Genomic DNA, 18,809 nt, shown 5'->3' with positions numbered 1-18,809 from the left:
CAGTCTGTTCCCAATATACATTTACTAGGTACAGTGACCAATTAGGGAGAATTATATTAGCCACACTACAGAAAGTGGGGGGGGGGGGGGGGGGGGAGTATAATGCTTTGCGAGCAAGCTAACTTACTCTGGTGTGGGAACACACTGCAGTCACCATGGTCTGACCTGAAGTTAACAGGCAGGGCCATCTTTAAGGCAGGGCAAAAGGGGCAACTGCCCTGGGCCCTGTCATTGTTGTGGGGCCCAAAGCAGCTGCCCCATACTTGCCAACTATCCCAGTGTAAATTCCCTTGTCCCTTGAAGTTTTAGTCCTGTATTGTGTCCTGATATCTCAATGTGAAGTTCTGCTACTAATGCTGCCCAGCTCTGCCTTATTGTTGTGTACAGATGACTCACCTGCAGACCCTGTGTTTACATGTTAATAACAGGCATTCATATGTAAATAGTGGCGGCATTACTAAGTAAATAGATGCGGCTGGCAGCATTGATATGTAAAAAAAAGGTGACATTCATATGTGTATCATGCTCCCTTGCAGTGAGGAGATGATGTGTTGTAACCTCTAGCAACCAATCAGTGAGCAGTATTACTTAACAGTAATCTCTTGCAACCAATTAACAAGCAGAAACCATTTGCTGTAACCTCTAGGAACTAATCAGTGAGCCGTAATGTGAGCTGTAACCTCTAGCAACCAGTCATTAAGCAGTAATGATTTGCTATAACCACTGCCAACCAATCGCAATTGCTGCCTGATTTGATACAGTAAACTGATTTTAAGTCTAGCTGCTATTTTTTGTATGTCCCAGAGCAGATGGAGAGCAAAATTACATGGGGGAGGGGGCCCAAGAAAATTTTTGCCCAGGGTCCAATCAATATTAAAGATGGCCCTGTTAACAGGTAATCTAACTCTAAACTTGCACCTTATATTGTATTGTAAATATGGTTCTGTGAGTAATTTGTAAATATTATGTAAGCCAGGGGACCTACACTGTACATTGTGTTGTAAATACTGTCTGGTGTGTAATTTGTATATATTATGTAACCCTATAAATAAATGATTGAAGGATTGAACTACCTTTTTTGTACAACATCTCTCAGATCTAGATATATATATATGTCCATACCACTACAATGATTGAGGTGTATGCACATAATCATAAATACTAGGCAACAAATGGCGACCACGAAGGGACAGGAAACATTGACGGTCTCTTTCAGCAATATCTCAAGGGGTTGCAACATCTACAAAAGGCATACTATGAAAGGGTTTTTCATATGAATGCTAAAAATTAACATTGGGTGCTCTATGTGCTCAATATAGAAATGGGCTATAAAAAACAGTTGTGTTGTACAGTGTGTAATCATTAGGAAGCCTACTGTTAGTATACTAAGGAACTCATCACTTATGTTAAAAGCTAAATATTATATAGAATTTGTACATGAAGAGTGCAGATGCATTAGAAGGCGATGAAAAGAGCGTTTGCCCAATGTTTCTATGCATGAAGATTCAGTCTATTAAAAATGTTTGAAAGATGTTTCCTGCAGTGGATGAAGTGCGTGTAACAGGAATTGAGAGTACAGCACAAAAGATGGATAGGGAGAACAGACAGTCTTTAGAAAATGTGCTACTTGTAGCTAACAATATTGGCAAACTATTGCCAGGAGTGCACATAACATTTCATGCAGAAAATGTCTTGCAACGATGTAAATTGCTGGGAGTTGCTAACTCCAGAGATCAGGTTAAAGTTTTACTATTAACAGTTAACTTAGACACATGGTCTTCCTTACCAGACCATGTTAAAGAAGGAAGAGCAGATTACAATGAAACTGTAGATGAACTGATAAAAATATTATATCCCTTTGATCTAGGCTTAATAGCAGCATTTAGAACAAAACAGGAAAATAATGAGAATCCACTTCTTTATGCAAACAGGCTATGGTCAGTGTTAGGAATCTTTTCTTGTGATCAGTCAAAACTCCAGATGTATTGAGAAGCAGACAATTTATTTCTGATGTGGCCCACAAAAGGGAGACATGCTTACAGGACAAAAGCTGCAGTAAGGCCGCGTACACACGCGCGGACTGTTCGCCCAACTTTGTCCGCTGAACAGTGTTTGGGCGGACAGTCCGCTCGTGTGTGGGCTTTCAGCGGACAGTTTCAGCAGACAGTTTGACGGACAAGGTTTTTCGGAAATTCCGTAAAACTGTCCGCTGAAACCTTGTTTCAGCGAACAGTCCGCTCGTGTGTAGGCTTGTTCGTCAAACAAAGTTGCGTGCATGCTCAGAAAGGATTTTCACGCCGAAAGCTATAATGCAGTGTATAGGACGTCGTATTTTTCGTCCCGTCGTACGTGCCGTTCACGTCATCGCGCACGGTTTCAGCAAACTGTTCGTACGCTCATGAAAAAGTATTTACAGGTGTATCAATATAGATGTATATACGTAAATACATACACCTAAGGTAAGGTATATTAGGCTAGGTATTCAAACATGGTTATTAGTAATACAGATGTTTATCTTCCCCAAAGGATCAGAAAACTGCCATAAATATACAAAGGTATAGGGTACAAGTATTGCTTAGTACAGAAACTTACTCTTGCTTCATTTTATTTATTCTTTTTGTTTTTGGTTGGTGTTCTTGGTTGTTTTTTTTTTTTTTTTTCCTTTTCTTTCTCCCGTTTGCGGAAACACATAGCAATTTATTTACAATTACCAAAGCTCTATCCAGAATGTATGAGATTCAATCTAAACAAATGTGTGTGTCTGAGTGATGGAATGCATGGGTATGAACTGTCCATGTGTAAACAAAGATTTTTTATTTTTTTTGGGGGGGTGTACCCACCATAGTTTTATGGCCATAAATAAGTGTGATCACACTAATGTGCATGCGTTGTACTGTTTATGATTATTTTATAAAAAAAATAAAAAATGTCATTGGTAATGAGCTCAATACTGGTACCAGTTTAAATTTACACTATATTATTATTATTATTATTATTATTATTATTTTTACAAGTTTAAATGTATTTGCAAATAAATATCCTGTGCACAAATATGAGATCTCAATCCCTATAACTATGAGGAACGGTAGGGATTTTGTGTTGATTTTTTTTCTCCTTTCCTGTGGCTTAAGTGAAGGTTCAGTCACTCTGACACGCGGAAACTACATGATACAGTACTTTGCACCTTGGGGCATCTTATGGATTCAGTAGGTCTTGTGTTTTGTTTTTCCTTCCAAATTAACTCATGTGATGTTAAGGTTATATATCTACATGTTGTTGGTTTAGAATTTAAGTATTTGCAAACCCTCCAAATTTTTCCATAATTTTTGTCTGTCAGAGTATAGCTATGGGGGTGGGTCCTGGACATTTTTGACTGTACTTATGGTTGATGGACTCATTACCTCGGCTGGAAGTCTGTTCCAAGCATCCACTACTAGTTTAGACCATTATGAACCTCTCAGAGAGGTACAGAGAGGTGTTATTAATGATTTTTAAGTTTTCTATTTTAGGGTAAATGCACAAACAAGGACGGATGATTGGACCCAGACGGGGCAAAGTATTGTGAAACACAGATGAGGATCTTAAAACATAATTTAATGTTGGTTTTAAGGAGAAGCCTGGAATGGAATTAATCACAGTCAGGCCTAACTAAATTCTAAAAACTGTTTTTGGGGCGGTCTGTGTCAATAAACAGAGGTCCTGCTCTCTCTAATACAACTTATTGTGGCCTGCTTGACTTGCAAATGGATTTGCACTGAGAGTCAATTAATATGCTAATCACCACCGAGAGAGGGTATAGCCTTTTGTATAGGCCCAATGTTTGAAGGCAGATTCAATCATTTTGTTTAACAAAATTACAGATTCAAGGCTCTTCAAGAAGTTAAAGCTTGGGGCAGCATTCAATCTGAATTGTTTTATTTTATTTTTTGTTTAGTTTTTTATCCTTCTCCTTTTTCTCTTAAGGAAACCTATTTTTATTTCTTTCCTATATCACCTTATTTTTTATTTTTTGGTGATTCTTCAGTTTGGCTTGGCTATGGTGAAATAAAAAAAATAAAAAATATAAAGAGGGGAGTATGGGGAACATTATATGGAGAACATTTAAAGCAATTAGAAATGTTGATATAGAATATTAAAAGCTTCCCTGTAGCATTTTGGGGACGGGGCGAGTTCCAACAGTTTTTGTTTTTCTCTTATGACATCGGATAATTGTTGTATATGAATTTAGGTCATTGTAGCTATTATCATGACAATAGTAACATTAGGGTTTAGCAACAGCCATGTGACTATTTTCTGTGTATATGTGACATACAATCCTCTCTACAGTTCTAATATTGGGCAGTCATCAGATGTGGTCATTGATCATTTTTTTTATGTTGCTCAGTTTTTCCTTTCTGTGCCATAATAAGTTCAAAGAGCATTGCGTGAATATCATATAGATATACTGGGACTTGTGAGACTCATAGTGATTGGCAAATAGCAGGGAGTATAGTACATTTTTACTCAAGAGTATTTTAGTTTGATTGTTCCTAAAGCCACTAGTGACTGGTGACATCACACCTATACGTATTCTGAAATCAAGTTATTTTTGTCTGCTTAGGCGACACTGCCTAATCTGCAATGAGAACTCTTAAAGTGATGACCTCTTCCATAGCCTGCTAAAAGCAGGGCTTGTACAGTAGCTACACATGGTAGCCAAGGACGGAGCTATATGCCCAAATGTTGGGCACCAGCACTGAACACAACTTCAGTAAAAGGAGTTAGTGGTGAGTTGCGATGGCAACAAGATGCCCCTGGACACTTGAAGGGTCATACACAGACACACAGGGGTATTCAGCAGAAGGCGGAGCAGAGTTACTTGCAGGCATATGGCAAGGGAGGAAGAAAGATGGAGTATGGAAATCAGACACCTGGCTGAAGGGCATAATCATTCAAATTGTTACACATGTCACTGGAAAAAGGGATCTCATTAGTATGTTGCAGTATATCTATGGTAATTCTAATCAAAGGTCCTTACTGCTCAGACTTACCAGACAAGCATTCATTTGAATGCATATGTCTTAAATGTACTTGTGTTTTTCTTTCTCTACCTCTGTCCACATTAATAAAGTATAATCTTAAGCCGCGTACACACGGGCGGACTGTCTGTCCAACTTAGTCCGTCGAAACACATTTCAGCGGACAGTCCGCTCATGTGTGGGCTTCAGCGGACTTTTTCAGCGTGCAGTCTGGCGGACTAAGTATTTCGGAATTTCCGTAATATTGTCCGTCCAACTTTGGTTTCAGCGGACAGTCCGCTCGTGAGTAGGCTAGTTCGACGGACTAAGTATGGCGCATGCTCAGAAAGGATTTACACGGCGAAAGGTTGCATTGCTGTGTATTGGACGTCCTATTTCTAGTCCCGTCGTACGTGCTGTACACGTCATCGCGCAAGCTTTCGACGGACTGTTTGTTCATCGTGTGTGGTCAAGTCCGTTCATTCGAAAGTAGGACGGACTGTCCGTCGGATTGTCTGACGGACTAAGTTGGCCATACAGTCCGCCCGTGTGTACGCGGCTTTAGAAAGCCTGGAAATCTGGTCCAAAGGCCATTACTGTATCCAACTGGAATCACCATGGAAGGCTGTCCCAGAAGCAAGGGCAACATGACCAGATTGACATTATTGACTTTAGCACTATTATTATTGGACGGTTGAGAACAAGGATCCTCCTGCTTTTTTTCCCTTCGTGTTTTTTTTTGGTGTGTTTTGTATCCTATGATTTTTATTATAGACTTATCACATCCAGAACAAATGACGACTACCGATACTGGGATCCAGAAATTTGAACTGTAGCGATGGAGAGTTTAAAAGTTTTTATTTCTTCTCAAAAAGTTTTATTTCATTTCAGAGGGCAAAGCCAAATGTTCCAAATATTAAAGAAGATTGCACATAAACCATTATTCTATGTGTGGCCGAGTCTCATATTCTCAACTGGCCACAAGGGGCCATCTGTAGCCTTATGAGTTTATGTGAAATCTCCATTAATACCTGTACAATATTGTAATTAGAAATATATTTCAGTTACAGGGAAATATATATTTAAAGTATTGAGTGTTGTATTGGTGTTACTGTAATTAGTTCAACTTCAAAGTTTGGCCTTTTGTTTTCCCTGATAACATCTCACCTGGGAAGTAAACAATAGCTTTCTTTGACTCATCCAATCAGGCTGTTCCCAATATACATTTACTAGGTACAGTGACCAATTAGGGAGAATTATATTAGCCACTAGGGATGAGCCGAACACCCCCCGGTTCGGTTCGCACCAGAACTTGCGAACGACCCCCGCGTTCGGTACGAACGTTAGAACCCCATTGAAGTCTATGGGACTCGAACGTTCGAATTGGAAAGTGCTAATTTTAACGGCTAATATGCAAGATAGTGTCCTAAAAAGGGTTTGGGGACCTGCCTCCTGCCTCAGGGGACATGGGTCACTGCAAAAAAAAGTTTTAAAAACTGCCGTTTTGGCGGGGGCACTGATTTTAATGACGATTAAAGTGAAAAAAAAAAGTGAAATATTCCTTTAAATATGGTGCCTGGGGGGTGTCTGTAGTATGCCTGTGAAGTGCCTAGTGTTTAGAACAGTCCCTGCACAAAATGACATTAAACGGAAATAACACCATTTAAAACTGCTTGCGGTTTTAATGTTATATCTGGTTCCTGCAATATGGTTGAAAATCATTGAGAAACATGGCATGGGTAGCCCTCCCTGCCCATTACCAGCCTATTTGGGTCTTGTACGCATATTAAGGGGAACCCCGTACCCATATTAAAAAAAGGAAATGCGTGTGGCCCCCAGGCCCTATATACTCAGAACAGCAGTATACAGGCGGTGCAAACAAGACAGGGACTGTGTAGGTTTGTTGTGTTCAGTTGAATCTGTTTGTTATTTTCAACCGGTACATTTTTAAAGTGTAGCTCCAGTCAAAAAAACTATCTTTAAGCTTTTTGGAAAACATAGGGAAGGGTTATCACCCCTGTATAATTTTTTATTTTGTCGTCCATCTTTTTTCATCTCACTTGCTGCTGTCTCCTTGCGTTTGCAAGTAGGAGATGTTTGTAAGTTGGATGTTTGAAAGTAGGGGCCTGCCCTATATTATAGCGGTATGTACTGGGTACAGAGCACGCAGACAGCACGCACTATCTCCTAACACTACTGACTGCAAGCTCTATTATTAACCACTTGTTAGCCCAATGTTTACATAAAGTGAAAGATGAAGTTATGCTGAGTAAATAGATATCAAACATGTCACTCTTCAAAATTGCACATGCCCATGGAATGGCGCCAAACGTCGCTACTTAAAAAATCCCCATAGGTGACGCTTTAATTTTTTTTTTACTGGTTACATGTTTTGAGTTGCAGAGGAGGTCTAGGACTAGAATTATTGCTCTCGCTCTAACATTCTCGGCGATACCTCACATGTGTGGCACATGCGAGCACATGGGGACATGGGCGCTTTAATTTTTATTTAATTTTTTTATTGTTCATTTTACTTTATTTATTTTAGTTTGACATTTTTTTCCCCAAAAATATATTTTTGATCACTTTTATTCCTATTACAAGAAATGTAAACATCCCTTGTAATAGGAATATGGGGTGACAGGTCCTCTTTACAGTGAAATCTGGGGGGTCAATATGACCCCACATCTCACCTCTAGGCTGGGAAGCCTGAAATAAAAAATAAAAAAAAGATTCTGGCTTTGATCGTACTGGCGAGTTGGTAGAAGCACCGGAGGGCGGTGAGGGGTGGGGGGCGTCTATGGCTGGGTATTTCAGGGTATCACCGAGTATGGCTGGGTATCTCTGAGTATGGCTGGGTATGGCAATTTATGGCAGGGCATTACAGAGTATTGGCGGGGTATTGGCGGGGTACTACAGAGTAATGGCAGGGTACTGCAGAGTATTGGGGGTACTTCAGAGTAATGGCGGGTACTGCAGAGTAATGGGGGTTACTGCAGAGTAATGGGGGGTACTGCAGAGTAATGGCAGGGTACTGCACTGCAGAGTAATGGCAGGGTACTGCAGAGTAATGGCGGGTACTGCAGAGTATTGGGGGGTACTGCAGAGTAATGGGGGTTACTGCAGAGTAATGGGGGGTACTGCAGAGTAATGGCAGGGTACTGCACTGCAGAGTAATGGCAGGGTACTGCACTGCAGAGTAATGGCGGGGTACTGCAGAGTAATGGCAGGGTACTGCAGAGTATGCACTGGTATTGCAGAGTATTGGCAGGGAATTGAGGGGTTAAATTCGGTGAGCAGCGATGTGGGCACTGCAGATGCAGCCCACATCGCTGCTGACACCGATCTCTTTCCCCTCCGCTGTACCGATCGGTACAGAGAGGGGAGGGAGGAACAGGCGTCATAACATGACGCCGGTTTGTTTCCAAGTGATCACTCCGTCATTTGACGGAGCAATCACGTGGTAAACGGCCGCTATGAGCGGCCGTTTACCGTGATCCGTGATGCGACCCGGCGGTCACGGATGCTCTCGAGTGCGCACACCTCGGGGCACGTGAGAGCAGAATTCTGGGAGGCCGTTAATTAACGGCCTCTCAGAGTTAAACAACCCCCCTGAAGCCGTTAATCGGCAATGGGCAGTTGTTAAGTGGTTAAAGCTAGATCACTAGCTATATAGGTGAGGTGAATATAGTGGTGTATACTGCAGTCAGGGCACAGACAACAACCACTACACAGCAGCAAGATAGGAAATCAGCCAAAAACGATTGGTGTGTACTGTGTTGAAGGTACACAGAACACCCACTGCTTCAGATGCTAAGTAACACACTACAGGAGGCCGCCTCAAAGGCGGCCTTATATAGTGTGGGGCGTGCACTACACAGCCTGAGCTATGATTGGCCACAGGCAGGATGCCTGTGGCCAATCATGGCTCTCCTCGCTGCCGGCGCTGCGATTGGCCAAGCATGCGGGGTCACAGTGCATGCTTGGCCAATCATGGGGCAGCAATGCACTGCGCCACCGCAGTGCATTGTGGTCCGCGCGCGCGTCACTCGAATTTTGACGCGAACGGCCCAAATGTTCGGAATTCGCCGAACGGCCGAACAGCCACTGTTAGAGTCGAATGTACGTTCGACTCGAACACGAAGCTCATCCCTATTAGCCACACTACAGAAAGTGGGGGGGGGGAATAAAAATGCTTTGTGAGCAAGCTAACTTACTCTGGTGTGGGAACACACGGCAGTCACCATGGTCTGACCTGAAGTTAACAGGTAATCTAATTCTAAACTTGCACCTTATATTGTATTGTAAATATGGTTCTGTGAGTAATTTGTAAATATCATGTAAGCCAGGGGACCTACACTGTACATTGCGTTGTAAATACTGTCTGGTGTGTAATTTGTATATATTATGTAACCCTATAAATAAATGTGTATTGCGGATTGAACTACCTCTTTTGTACAAAATCTCTCAGATCTAGATATGTATATGTCCATACTACTACAATGATTGAGGTGTATGCACATAATCATAAATACTAGGCAACATGTACCAACGCTTTTTTTTATTATTTAATTTTGTGAGTGATTGTTATGGCCTTTGTGCTGATGTCTCTTCTTAGTAGACATGTGCAGAGTGAAATATTTCGTTTCGGAATTTCGTTTTCGTCTGAAAAATAAATTTAGTTACTCCTAAAATTAGTTTTTATTTATTTCGTTTTTCGTTCAAAAATTGCATTCGTCCGAAAATCCACATGAATTACGGTCGAAACTGTCTTTGAAGGCTTATGGTTTCTGTCGAATGTATAAAGAAGATTCGACGGAGCTGCTAAACTCTATATAGCATACTTCATGTGAACTTTAGAACCCTATTAAAGTCTATGGGACTGCAACGTTCAAAATCTAAAGTGCTAATTTTATAGGCTAATATGCAAGTTACTGTCCTAAAAAGTGTTTGAGGACCTGGGTCCTGCCCCAGGGGACATGGATCAATGCAAAAAAAAGTTTTAAAAACTGCAGTTTTTTCGGGAGAAATGATTTTAATAATGATTAAAGTGAAACAATAAAAGTGTAATATTCCTTTAAATTTTGTATCTGGGGGGTGTCTGTAGTATGCCTATGAAGGGGCGCATGTTTCCCGTGCTTTGAACTGTCCCTGCACAAAGTGTAATTTCTGCAGGAAAAAAAGTCCTTTAAAATCACTCGCGGCTATAATGAATTGTTGGCTCCCCGTAATATAGAGAACAGTCATTGAAAGTCATTGATAAAAAAAAATGCACGGGGTTCCCCCCAAATTCAATTGCCAGGCATTTCAGGTCTGGTATGAATATTAAGGGGAACCCCCCGGTCAATTTAAAAAAAAATAACATCGGGTTAACCCAAATAGCTATACCAGACTCTGGGGGGTCTCTCTCATCCCCCCTCTTTTCCTGTGGCCTGCCAGGTTGCGTGCTCGGCTAAAGGGTCTGGTATGGATTTTTAGGGGGACCCATGTCAATTTTTTTTCTTAAATTTGACGCGGGGTTCCCCTTAATATCCATACCAGACCTGAAGGGTCTGGTAATTGAATTTGGGGGAACCCCACGCTTTATTTATTTATTTTATCAATGATTTTTAATGAGTTTTCTCTGTATTACGGGAGCCGACAATTCATTATAGCCGCGAGTGATTTTAAAGGACTTTTTTTTCCTGCAGAAATTACACTTTGTTCAGGGACAGTTCTAAGCACTGGAAACATGCGCCCCTTCATAGGCATACTACAGACACCCCCCAGATACAAAATTTAAAGGAATATTACACTTTTATTGTTTCACCTTAATCATTATTAAAATCATTTCTCCCGAAAAAACTGCAGTTTTTAAAACTTTTTTTGCATTGATCCATGTCCCCTGGGGCAGGACCCAGGTCCTCAAACATTTTTAGGACAGTAACTTGCATATTAGCCTTTAAAATTAGCACTTTAGAATCTTTTCTCTCTGTCAAATCTTTTCTATGTGGAATATTTTCTCTCTGTCGAATATTTTCTCTACATAATCTTGGACTAATAGAGGTAAGGTTAGGCACATTCGACCACAGGTTCTATAGACACAGATTGTTATTGTCAGAGTCACGTTGAATCTCCTATTCTATATCGAACTGTTGTAACAACGAAAACGAAAATAAAGCATTTATTTATGTCAGATCATTTGTTTTTCGGATTCTGCACTTTCGTTATCGTTTGTCAAAATGAAAACGAAAATACCAGAAATTCGGACGAAAATGCATTCGGACGAAAATGAATGCACATGTTTACTTCTTAGAGAAGCTGGGTGGAAAGAGCAGGCATAGTCTCTCTCTTGATGATCTCTCTTCAAGAGATCCTGTGACAGCCCCTTATGCCGCGTACACACGATCAAATTGTCCAGCGTACTTAGTCCGCCGAAACGCATTTCACCGGACAATTCGATCATGTGTGGGCTTCAGCGGACTTTTCCAGCGTAAAGTCCGGCAAACTTAGAAAGTATTTTTGCAGTCCAATCTTTCCGCTGGACTTGGGTTTCAGCGGACAATACGTTTGTTAGTATGCTAGTCTGGCGGACTAATGCCGCGTACACACGATCAAACAAGCGGGTGGAAAAGTCCGGCAAACTCAAGTCCGCCGGACAATCCCCCCGTGTGTAGCCTCCGGCATACTTTTTTGACCCGAAAGTACGGCGGACTTAGAATGCCGTGTTGCACTCCAATCTTCCCGCCGGACTCGCATTTCGGCGGACAATCCGGCCGTGTGTATGCCAGTCCCCCGTACTTTTGAAATGAGCGGACTTTTCCCGCCCGGAGAAAAGTCCGCTCATTTCAAGCGGGTCTCCAGGTAGGCGGGCCCGCGAAGGAGACTCCGCCGGCCCCGCCACCTGGTATGGACTTAAAGGGGAATCCCCAACGCCAAAAAAAATCGGTGTGGGGGTCCCCCCAAAGTCCACAACAGACCCTTGTCCGAGCACGCTACCCGGCCGGCCAGGAAAGGAGGGGCGAGCGAGCGCCCCCCCCCGAGCCGTACCAGGCCGCGTGCCCTCAACATGGGGGGTGTCTTGGGGAAGGGGGGGCCGCGCAGCCCCCCCACCCCAAAGCACCTTGTCCCCATGTTGATGAGGACAAGGGCCTCTTCCCGACAACCCTGGCCGTTGGTTGTCGGGGTCTGCGGGCGAGGGGCTTATCGGAATCCGGGAGCCCCCTTTAATAAGGGGGCCCCCGGATACCGGCCCCCCACCCTATGTGAATGAGTATGGGGTACAATGTACCCCTACCCATTCACCTGTAAAATAAAAGTACAAAAAAAACACAACACACGAGATAAAATACTTTATTGCACAGCTCCGGGGGTCTTCTCGCCGGACTCCTCCGCTATCTTCTTGTAGCTCTTTTACTAGCGGAGGAGCCCGGCTTTCTTCCTCGCCGCCAGCCTCTTCTTCCGACTTCGGGGGTCTTGTCCCCCTCTTCGGTTCTTCTGCCGGGCCACCGCGCCTTCTTATAGCTCTTTTACAGGCGGTGGCCCGGTCTTCTGTCGCCGCCGCGCCTTCCGTTCTTCTGTTCTTCTTCTTCTTCTTCAGATGTTGCCTCGCCGAGTCCTCCGCTCACAATGACAGGGAACGGGCACGCGGCGACTTATATAGGGACAAGGGGTGGGGTCTTCGGTGGATGTCACATGGGTTCATGTTACATGGTGACCCCGCCCCCTTACGATGTCACAGTCCCGGAGGATGCTGGGACTGTCGCCATGTGACATCAACCCATGTGACATCAACCCATGTGACATCCACCGAAGACCCCGCCCCTTGTCCCTATATAAGTACCTGCGTGCCCATTCCCTGTCACTGTGAGCGTTGGGGTTCCCCTTTAAGTCCATACCAGGCGGCGGGGCCAGCGACGTCTCCTTTGCGGGCCCCGCCTACCTGGAGACACGCTCGAAATGACCGGACTTTCCTCTGCGTGTGTGGGCGAGTCCGTTCATTTCAAAAGCAGGGCGGATAGTACGGCGGACTTAGTACGCCGTATTAGTCCGCTGAAAAAGTGCCGTGTGTGGGCAAGTAGCCCATTCGGAAAGTCCGACGGACAGTCTGGCGGGAAGTCCGCCAGACTAAGTACGTCGGACAGGCGGCTACGTGTGTACGTGGCTTAAGAATGACGCATGCTCAGAAGCAAGTACGAAAAGGAAGCTATTGGCTACTGGCTATTTAACTTTCTAGTCCCGTCGTACGTGCTGTACGTCATCGCGCTAGCAAACGCCGGACTTTCTGTGTGTCCGTGTGTGGCCAAGTCCGCCGTACTATCCGTGGGATTGTTTGCCGGACTAAGTACGCTGGACAATTCGCTCATGTGTAAGAGGCATTAGTTGTATTAACCCCATCACACTGGAAAATTATGGCGGCAGTGGTAGAGGCCATGGACAGAGGAGGATCTCAACTAACAGAAGGGGCACCAGTACAAGGTATATACCCTGCTGACTGTATGTTATGTCCCTTCTGCTTTTTGTTCTGCATTTTATTTTGCCTGCATATCAATACCAGACACTTCCATCCCCTTCCAGGCAAGGCCAATGTTCAGCTATCAGCACTGTCACACTTTCGTTGGGGTACAGTGTTGCATTACTGTACAATTGCCAGTTAAAGTAGTGCACTGCCGAATAGCAAAAAACATGGTTTGGTCATGAAAGGGGTAAAATCTTCCAGTGCTCAAGTGGTAAGGGACACAGTATAGAAATGTTGGTATATTTTTTATATACAGTGCATCTTGAAAGTATTCACAGTGCTTCACTTTTTTTTGTTATATTACAGCCTTATTCCAAAATTAATTAAGTTAATTATTTTCCTCAAAGCACATGTACATAAGAATTCACAGCCTTTGTCATGACACTCAAAATTGAGCTCAGGTGCATCCTGTTTCCAATGATCATCCTTGAGATATTTCTACAACCTGATTGGAATCCACCAGTGGTAAATTCAGTTGATTGGACATGATTTGGAAGGGCACACACCTGTCTATATAATATATTAGAGATAATTTATTCCTCCGCATTTGTATACTAAATAACTTCTAGGATTTTATTGTACAAACATGAATAAAAACATCATAAGAACATATAGATGCTTTGGACATTTTGCCCCAATTTTGGCGAGGCAGCCCTGAAGAATACAGAGGACACTCAAGAGTGTTATAGCACCCTGAATGAAAAAAGGCCAGTATACACAATTTTTCTGTATATATTTCAGCCATACAATAAAAAAATATATACAAATATAGTTACCATGTTCCTTGGCAAGGTCTAGAAAAACTGGCAAAGTGGGTCTCCCAGCAAACGCCTCAGCATGGTTGACCAGAGCATCTTTTACCGTCTCGTAGCCACAGAGCACAACCATCTTCTGTGTCCCTATCTGTAGGCTGTACACTGAGCCGTACTTCTCAGCAAGCTGCATTAATAATAAGAAGCAAAAATAAAATAGTTCAGCCTATGAGAAGCCAGTGGGTGATTAATCAGATGAATCAGCAGTTCTAGGTGATCTTTAACAAATGTACAATATACATATTATTATGTTTTTATAGTTCAGAAAAAAAAGATTAAAACATAAAAAAAAAAAAAAAGATAAAACACAACAAAAAAAAAAAAAGGTACAGGTGTCCTATTCTATATAACAACCAACATAAATAGAAATGGAAATACTTTGAGAAGATTGAAGTCATTATACATATTACATTAGTCAAACGATATACAGTCAGGTCCATAAATATTGGGACATTGACACAATTCTAATCTTTTTGGCTCTATACACCACCACATTGGATTTGAAATGACCCAAACAAAATGTGCTTTAACTGCAGACTTTCAGCTTTAATTTGAGGGTATTTACATCCAAATCAGGTGAACGGTGTAGGAATTACAACAGTTTGTATATGTGCCTAACACTTTTTAAGCGACCAAAAGTAATGGGACAGATTAACAATCATCCATCAAACTTTCACTTTTTAATAATTGGTTGCAAATCCTTTGCAGTCAATTACAGCCTGAAGTCTGGAATGCATAGACATCACCAGACGCTGGGTTTCATCCCTGGTGATGCTCTGCCAGACCTCTACTGCAATTGTCTTCAGTTTCTGCTTGTTCTTGGGGCATTTCCCCTTCAGTTTTGTCTTCAGCTAATGAATGGGTGTTGTGTGTATAAGCAGGGGTTAGTACCCCTTTTAGCAGAACCTCACCACTGGGTAGGAGCTAACCTATTCCTTATAATGCAAGATTGGAAAAACTGAGAGCCTACATAACACCACTATGTAGGTACATACCACAAGGTATGTAAATTCCCACTTTAAAAAAGGATGCGGTCTATATCGTAATGCTGTTGTCAGGGGGAAGGCAGAAGAGTTGTACTAGCTGTGTGGAGGGCTTGACACTCCCGGAGGGGGGCATCGCGAAACAGAGCTAGCTAATGCCAGCATGCCAGACGAAAGCTGTGGTCATATGAATTCAGCATTAGGGTGGCATTCCAAACTTAGATGTAATCTGGACAACTTGCACAGTTAACACCTTGTAATACATTGCCATACTACAGACACAGCTTTGGTTAGAGTACACCTCTTCCAGATGTGCAGCATATCTGAGCCGGCACCACTGAGCTTGTACCAATCTCCACCAAGCCTGCAGTTCCGTCACTTCACTCCCAGTGACAATGTCCGTATGTTACTATTAGATACAGAAAACACACTTCTCCATTATTTTAGGTGAAGGACATCTTTTAATTGTACATTTGTATACCCAGGATCTTACCTTGTGAAATGTCACATAAGGTTTTTCCATACTTATAATGTGCATATTTCCAATGATCGGAAAAGTAGGAGGTCCTGGGGGATAGTTTTTATGAACATTTTCCTTCTGTCCATATAGAACAATTGCCAGAAAAACACAGGTAACAATGCAGAGGATAATTGTTATTGGATCCATTAGATACATGTCTGTGACAACACCTTGAGATAAAAGGGAGAATAATAAGCTGAACTGTAGGAATGGTCAAAAGGCCTCCACAAGTGAAAAATAGAAAACCTTATTCTTATGAAAAACGATTTATAAAAATATTTAATCAAAATATAGATGCAAAGTTTGTATACAGGTAAAAAAATCTCAGCTGGAAGTACATTTTTAAAGTGGTATAGAAGAGTATTCCTGTGCCTAATCAGGGTATAGTTAGAAGGCGTACTGCTGCACGCACTGGGGGGAAATATTTGAACCCAAAAGAATCAAAATCAAGAAAGGTAGTGGTGCACTGTACTGGGACAGGTTAGGCCCGCCCTAAAATACGGTATATTATGGCAAAGATTTGTCACATGCTGTTACCTTACAGCAGTAAGGTAAGGGGGCGCCCATAATCAGACCACACAGGATCACGAGGGATATACCCACCATCACCAGCATCACCATTTATTGTACTTTTTCACGATCATTTGCACTACGATATTCAAGCACTGGCACTTTATGCGATTTCTTGGAGCCAATTGCTACACTTTGCACGTTTTAATAGACATTTGAGATTCTGACTAATATCTTCTTTTATAATGCTATAATATGATTGAGAAATTCACTCACCTGTATTGCATCTAAGCACTGGCACGTTATGCGATTTTTGCAGTTAATCGCTATATTTTGCACTATTGAAGGATATTTTGATTTACCTTTATTTTTATGCTTTCTCTGCATTTTTATTTTTTTATATATAAACTGATTTATGTTAATTTATGCACCTATATTGAAATAAATGTCAGAATCGTTTAATCACGGAGAGGAACCACTATTTCTAATAGACTGTGTGCTAGACCAATACACATATATGCTTCAAATTCTTTTTAGCAGTTGACTGCATGTTATGCCAAACTTTTCTGATTCTGTATTTATTTACTTTAATAATCGTTTAGCCACGGCACTCTCAGTTCAATCTTTGCCATAATATACCGTCTTTTGGGGCGGGCCTAACCTGTCCCAGTACAGCGCACCACAACCTTTCTTGATTTTGACATTTTTAAAGTGTATCCAAACTCAAAAACAAAAATGTAAAGCCTAGGTGAAGCCAAAACCAAAAAAAAAAAAAAACCCAAAACATCAGCACAAGAGACATAACTTACAGTCATTTGGCTGTGTCTCTTGTGCTGATGCCTCTTCTTTTAGATGAAATCCTCCTCCAAGGATATAGAGTAGTAGCTGTAGTATGGCTTCTATGACTGGTGGAGCTGGGTGGTAAGGGTAGGCATAGTCGGGCTTTCTTAATGAGAGGTTAGAGACAGACACGGGTCATTAAAGGCTAATGTTCTGGCTTATGCCCAAAACACAAGCTTTTCCTCTTACCTACCAATTAGGAACAGAAAGCACAAAAGAGATTTAAAGGCACACTTACCTTCAATAACTTAAGGGTTTTTCCTCTTCGGTAGGGGACAGAGCACTAAAGTCTTCCCTTTAGGTTTTTTTTTTCTAAAAGTAGGTTAAATGTGGGTCAAAAATGGGTCAACTGCAGATCAAATGTACATGTCAAAGCATACTGAATGGTCTTATAAGCATATTAAACTAATGTCAAAATATCAAGTCCTATAAAAAACTTTAGGTTGATGTTAGGTGATGGCAGTACCCCTCACTTGGCAGCTGATGATTCTAGCATATGGCTACCTGGTAGCACTGGTAGAGTTCTGGTTGAGTAGAGTCTCTCCTTGTCTCTTCTACCTTCTGATATTGGATTCTCCAGTGTTAGTGAGTGGCAGATCACCTCGGCTATTGTACCAAAACTTTTCTGGACGTAAAGTTTAAAGGTCCTGCACCAAATGCTGATCCAGGTTAGAAGCTTCACCATGGAATATTGCTCCAGTACTGTTTTAATATTATCAGAGTGCCAAGTGAAAAGTCTTCTGATGTTGACATTCCAAACAGCTCATTGACTGCAGACTAAAGGAGCGGGTGAAATAGTCAAGTGGGTAAACTGAGTGTTCTTCTTTCCACGTTCCTGTGACTTATGACTATGTTTGCTGTTCTTATTTAGGAGTGTAAAGAAGCAGCTTTACAAAAAAATAAGTCAAACAGGATTAATTATAAAATATGTAGCTTATGTGCCAAGAAGCCACCCGTCGAACAAAAGATCTTTGTGTAATTGATGAGTTGTTTTGGAAGAAACTGCACAAGGACAAAAAAAAAAAAAAATACAATTTTCCTTTGTTTTTGTCTGATTTTAAAGAAACATTTAAAGCAGAAGTCAGGCAATTCTAAATATATCACCATCAGATGAAGAATATACTGCTCCTTTTTCTATGGCATGAGATAAGGCAGAGTATGACATATCCCATTAAATTGTTGTAAAATCTTACATATACCCACTGAAGTGACAAGCCTCAGGTGATACCGAGAGATGAAACCAATCCACATACATAAGTTTTACCTGTTTATCTGCAGCACTATCCTCTTTATAGCCTTCTAAAGAACACAGATCAAAACTATTTCTAAGCTCCAGAAGGCAGGGGGAGGGGATCCAGTATCACACTTTGCACAGCATAAAACAGAGAGCTTAGTGCAATCTGAGACTTGAGTGGAGGGAATGGACACAGCCTCCCTACACAGTCTTTGCCCTTGTACACATGGTCGGAGAATCTGTCGGAATGCGTCTTATCGGACCGTGTCGTCAGATAATCCAACTGTGTGTGGTATGCATCGGACTGATTCCGTCCGAATCTCTGTCCGACCCAATTTTCCAACATGTTGGAAATATTTCCCGACCAACTGGCCCGGTCGGACCTAATCCGATCATGTGTATAGCATTTTGATCGG

The 18,809-nt window shown here is 41.9% G+C and overlaps 1 protein-coding gene across 1 annotated transcript in view; it reads right to left on the bottom strand.

The window, feature by feature from the left end:
* The window catches only part of LOC143989073 (cytochrome P450 2K4-like), a 116,582-nt gene extending 98,598 nt beyond the window's left edge, over positions 1-17,984 (bottom strand). The window contains exons 1-3 of the mRNA XM_077489084.1: positions 17,398-17,984; positions 15,783-15,979; positions 14,271-14,433 (exon numbers count right to left, since the gene is read on the bottom strand). Of these exons, the coding sequence (XP_077345210.1) occupies positions 14,271-14,433; positions 15,783-15,965 (346 nt within the window). The 5' untranslated portion in view covers positions 15,966-15,979; positions 17,398-17,984. The remainder of the gene's footprint in view (positions 1-14,270; positions 14,434-15,782; positions 15,980-17,397) is intronic.
* Between the last annotated feature and the right edge of the window lie 825 nt (positions 17,985-18,809).

Source organism: Lithobates pipiens, unplaced genomic scaffold (genome assembly GCF_037356315.1).
Source record: "Lithobates pipiens isolate NorthernLeopardFrog02 unplaced genomic scaffold, aLitPip1_a1.2 Scaffold_18, whole genome shotgun sequence".
Classification (NCBI taxonomy): domain Eukaryota; kingdom Metazoa; phylum Chordata; class Amphibia; order Anura; family Ranidae; genus Lithobates; species Lithobates pipiens.
The sequence above is the reverse complement of the archived record's forward strand: the minus strand, read 5'-3'. Positions and strand labels throughout refer to the sequence as shown.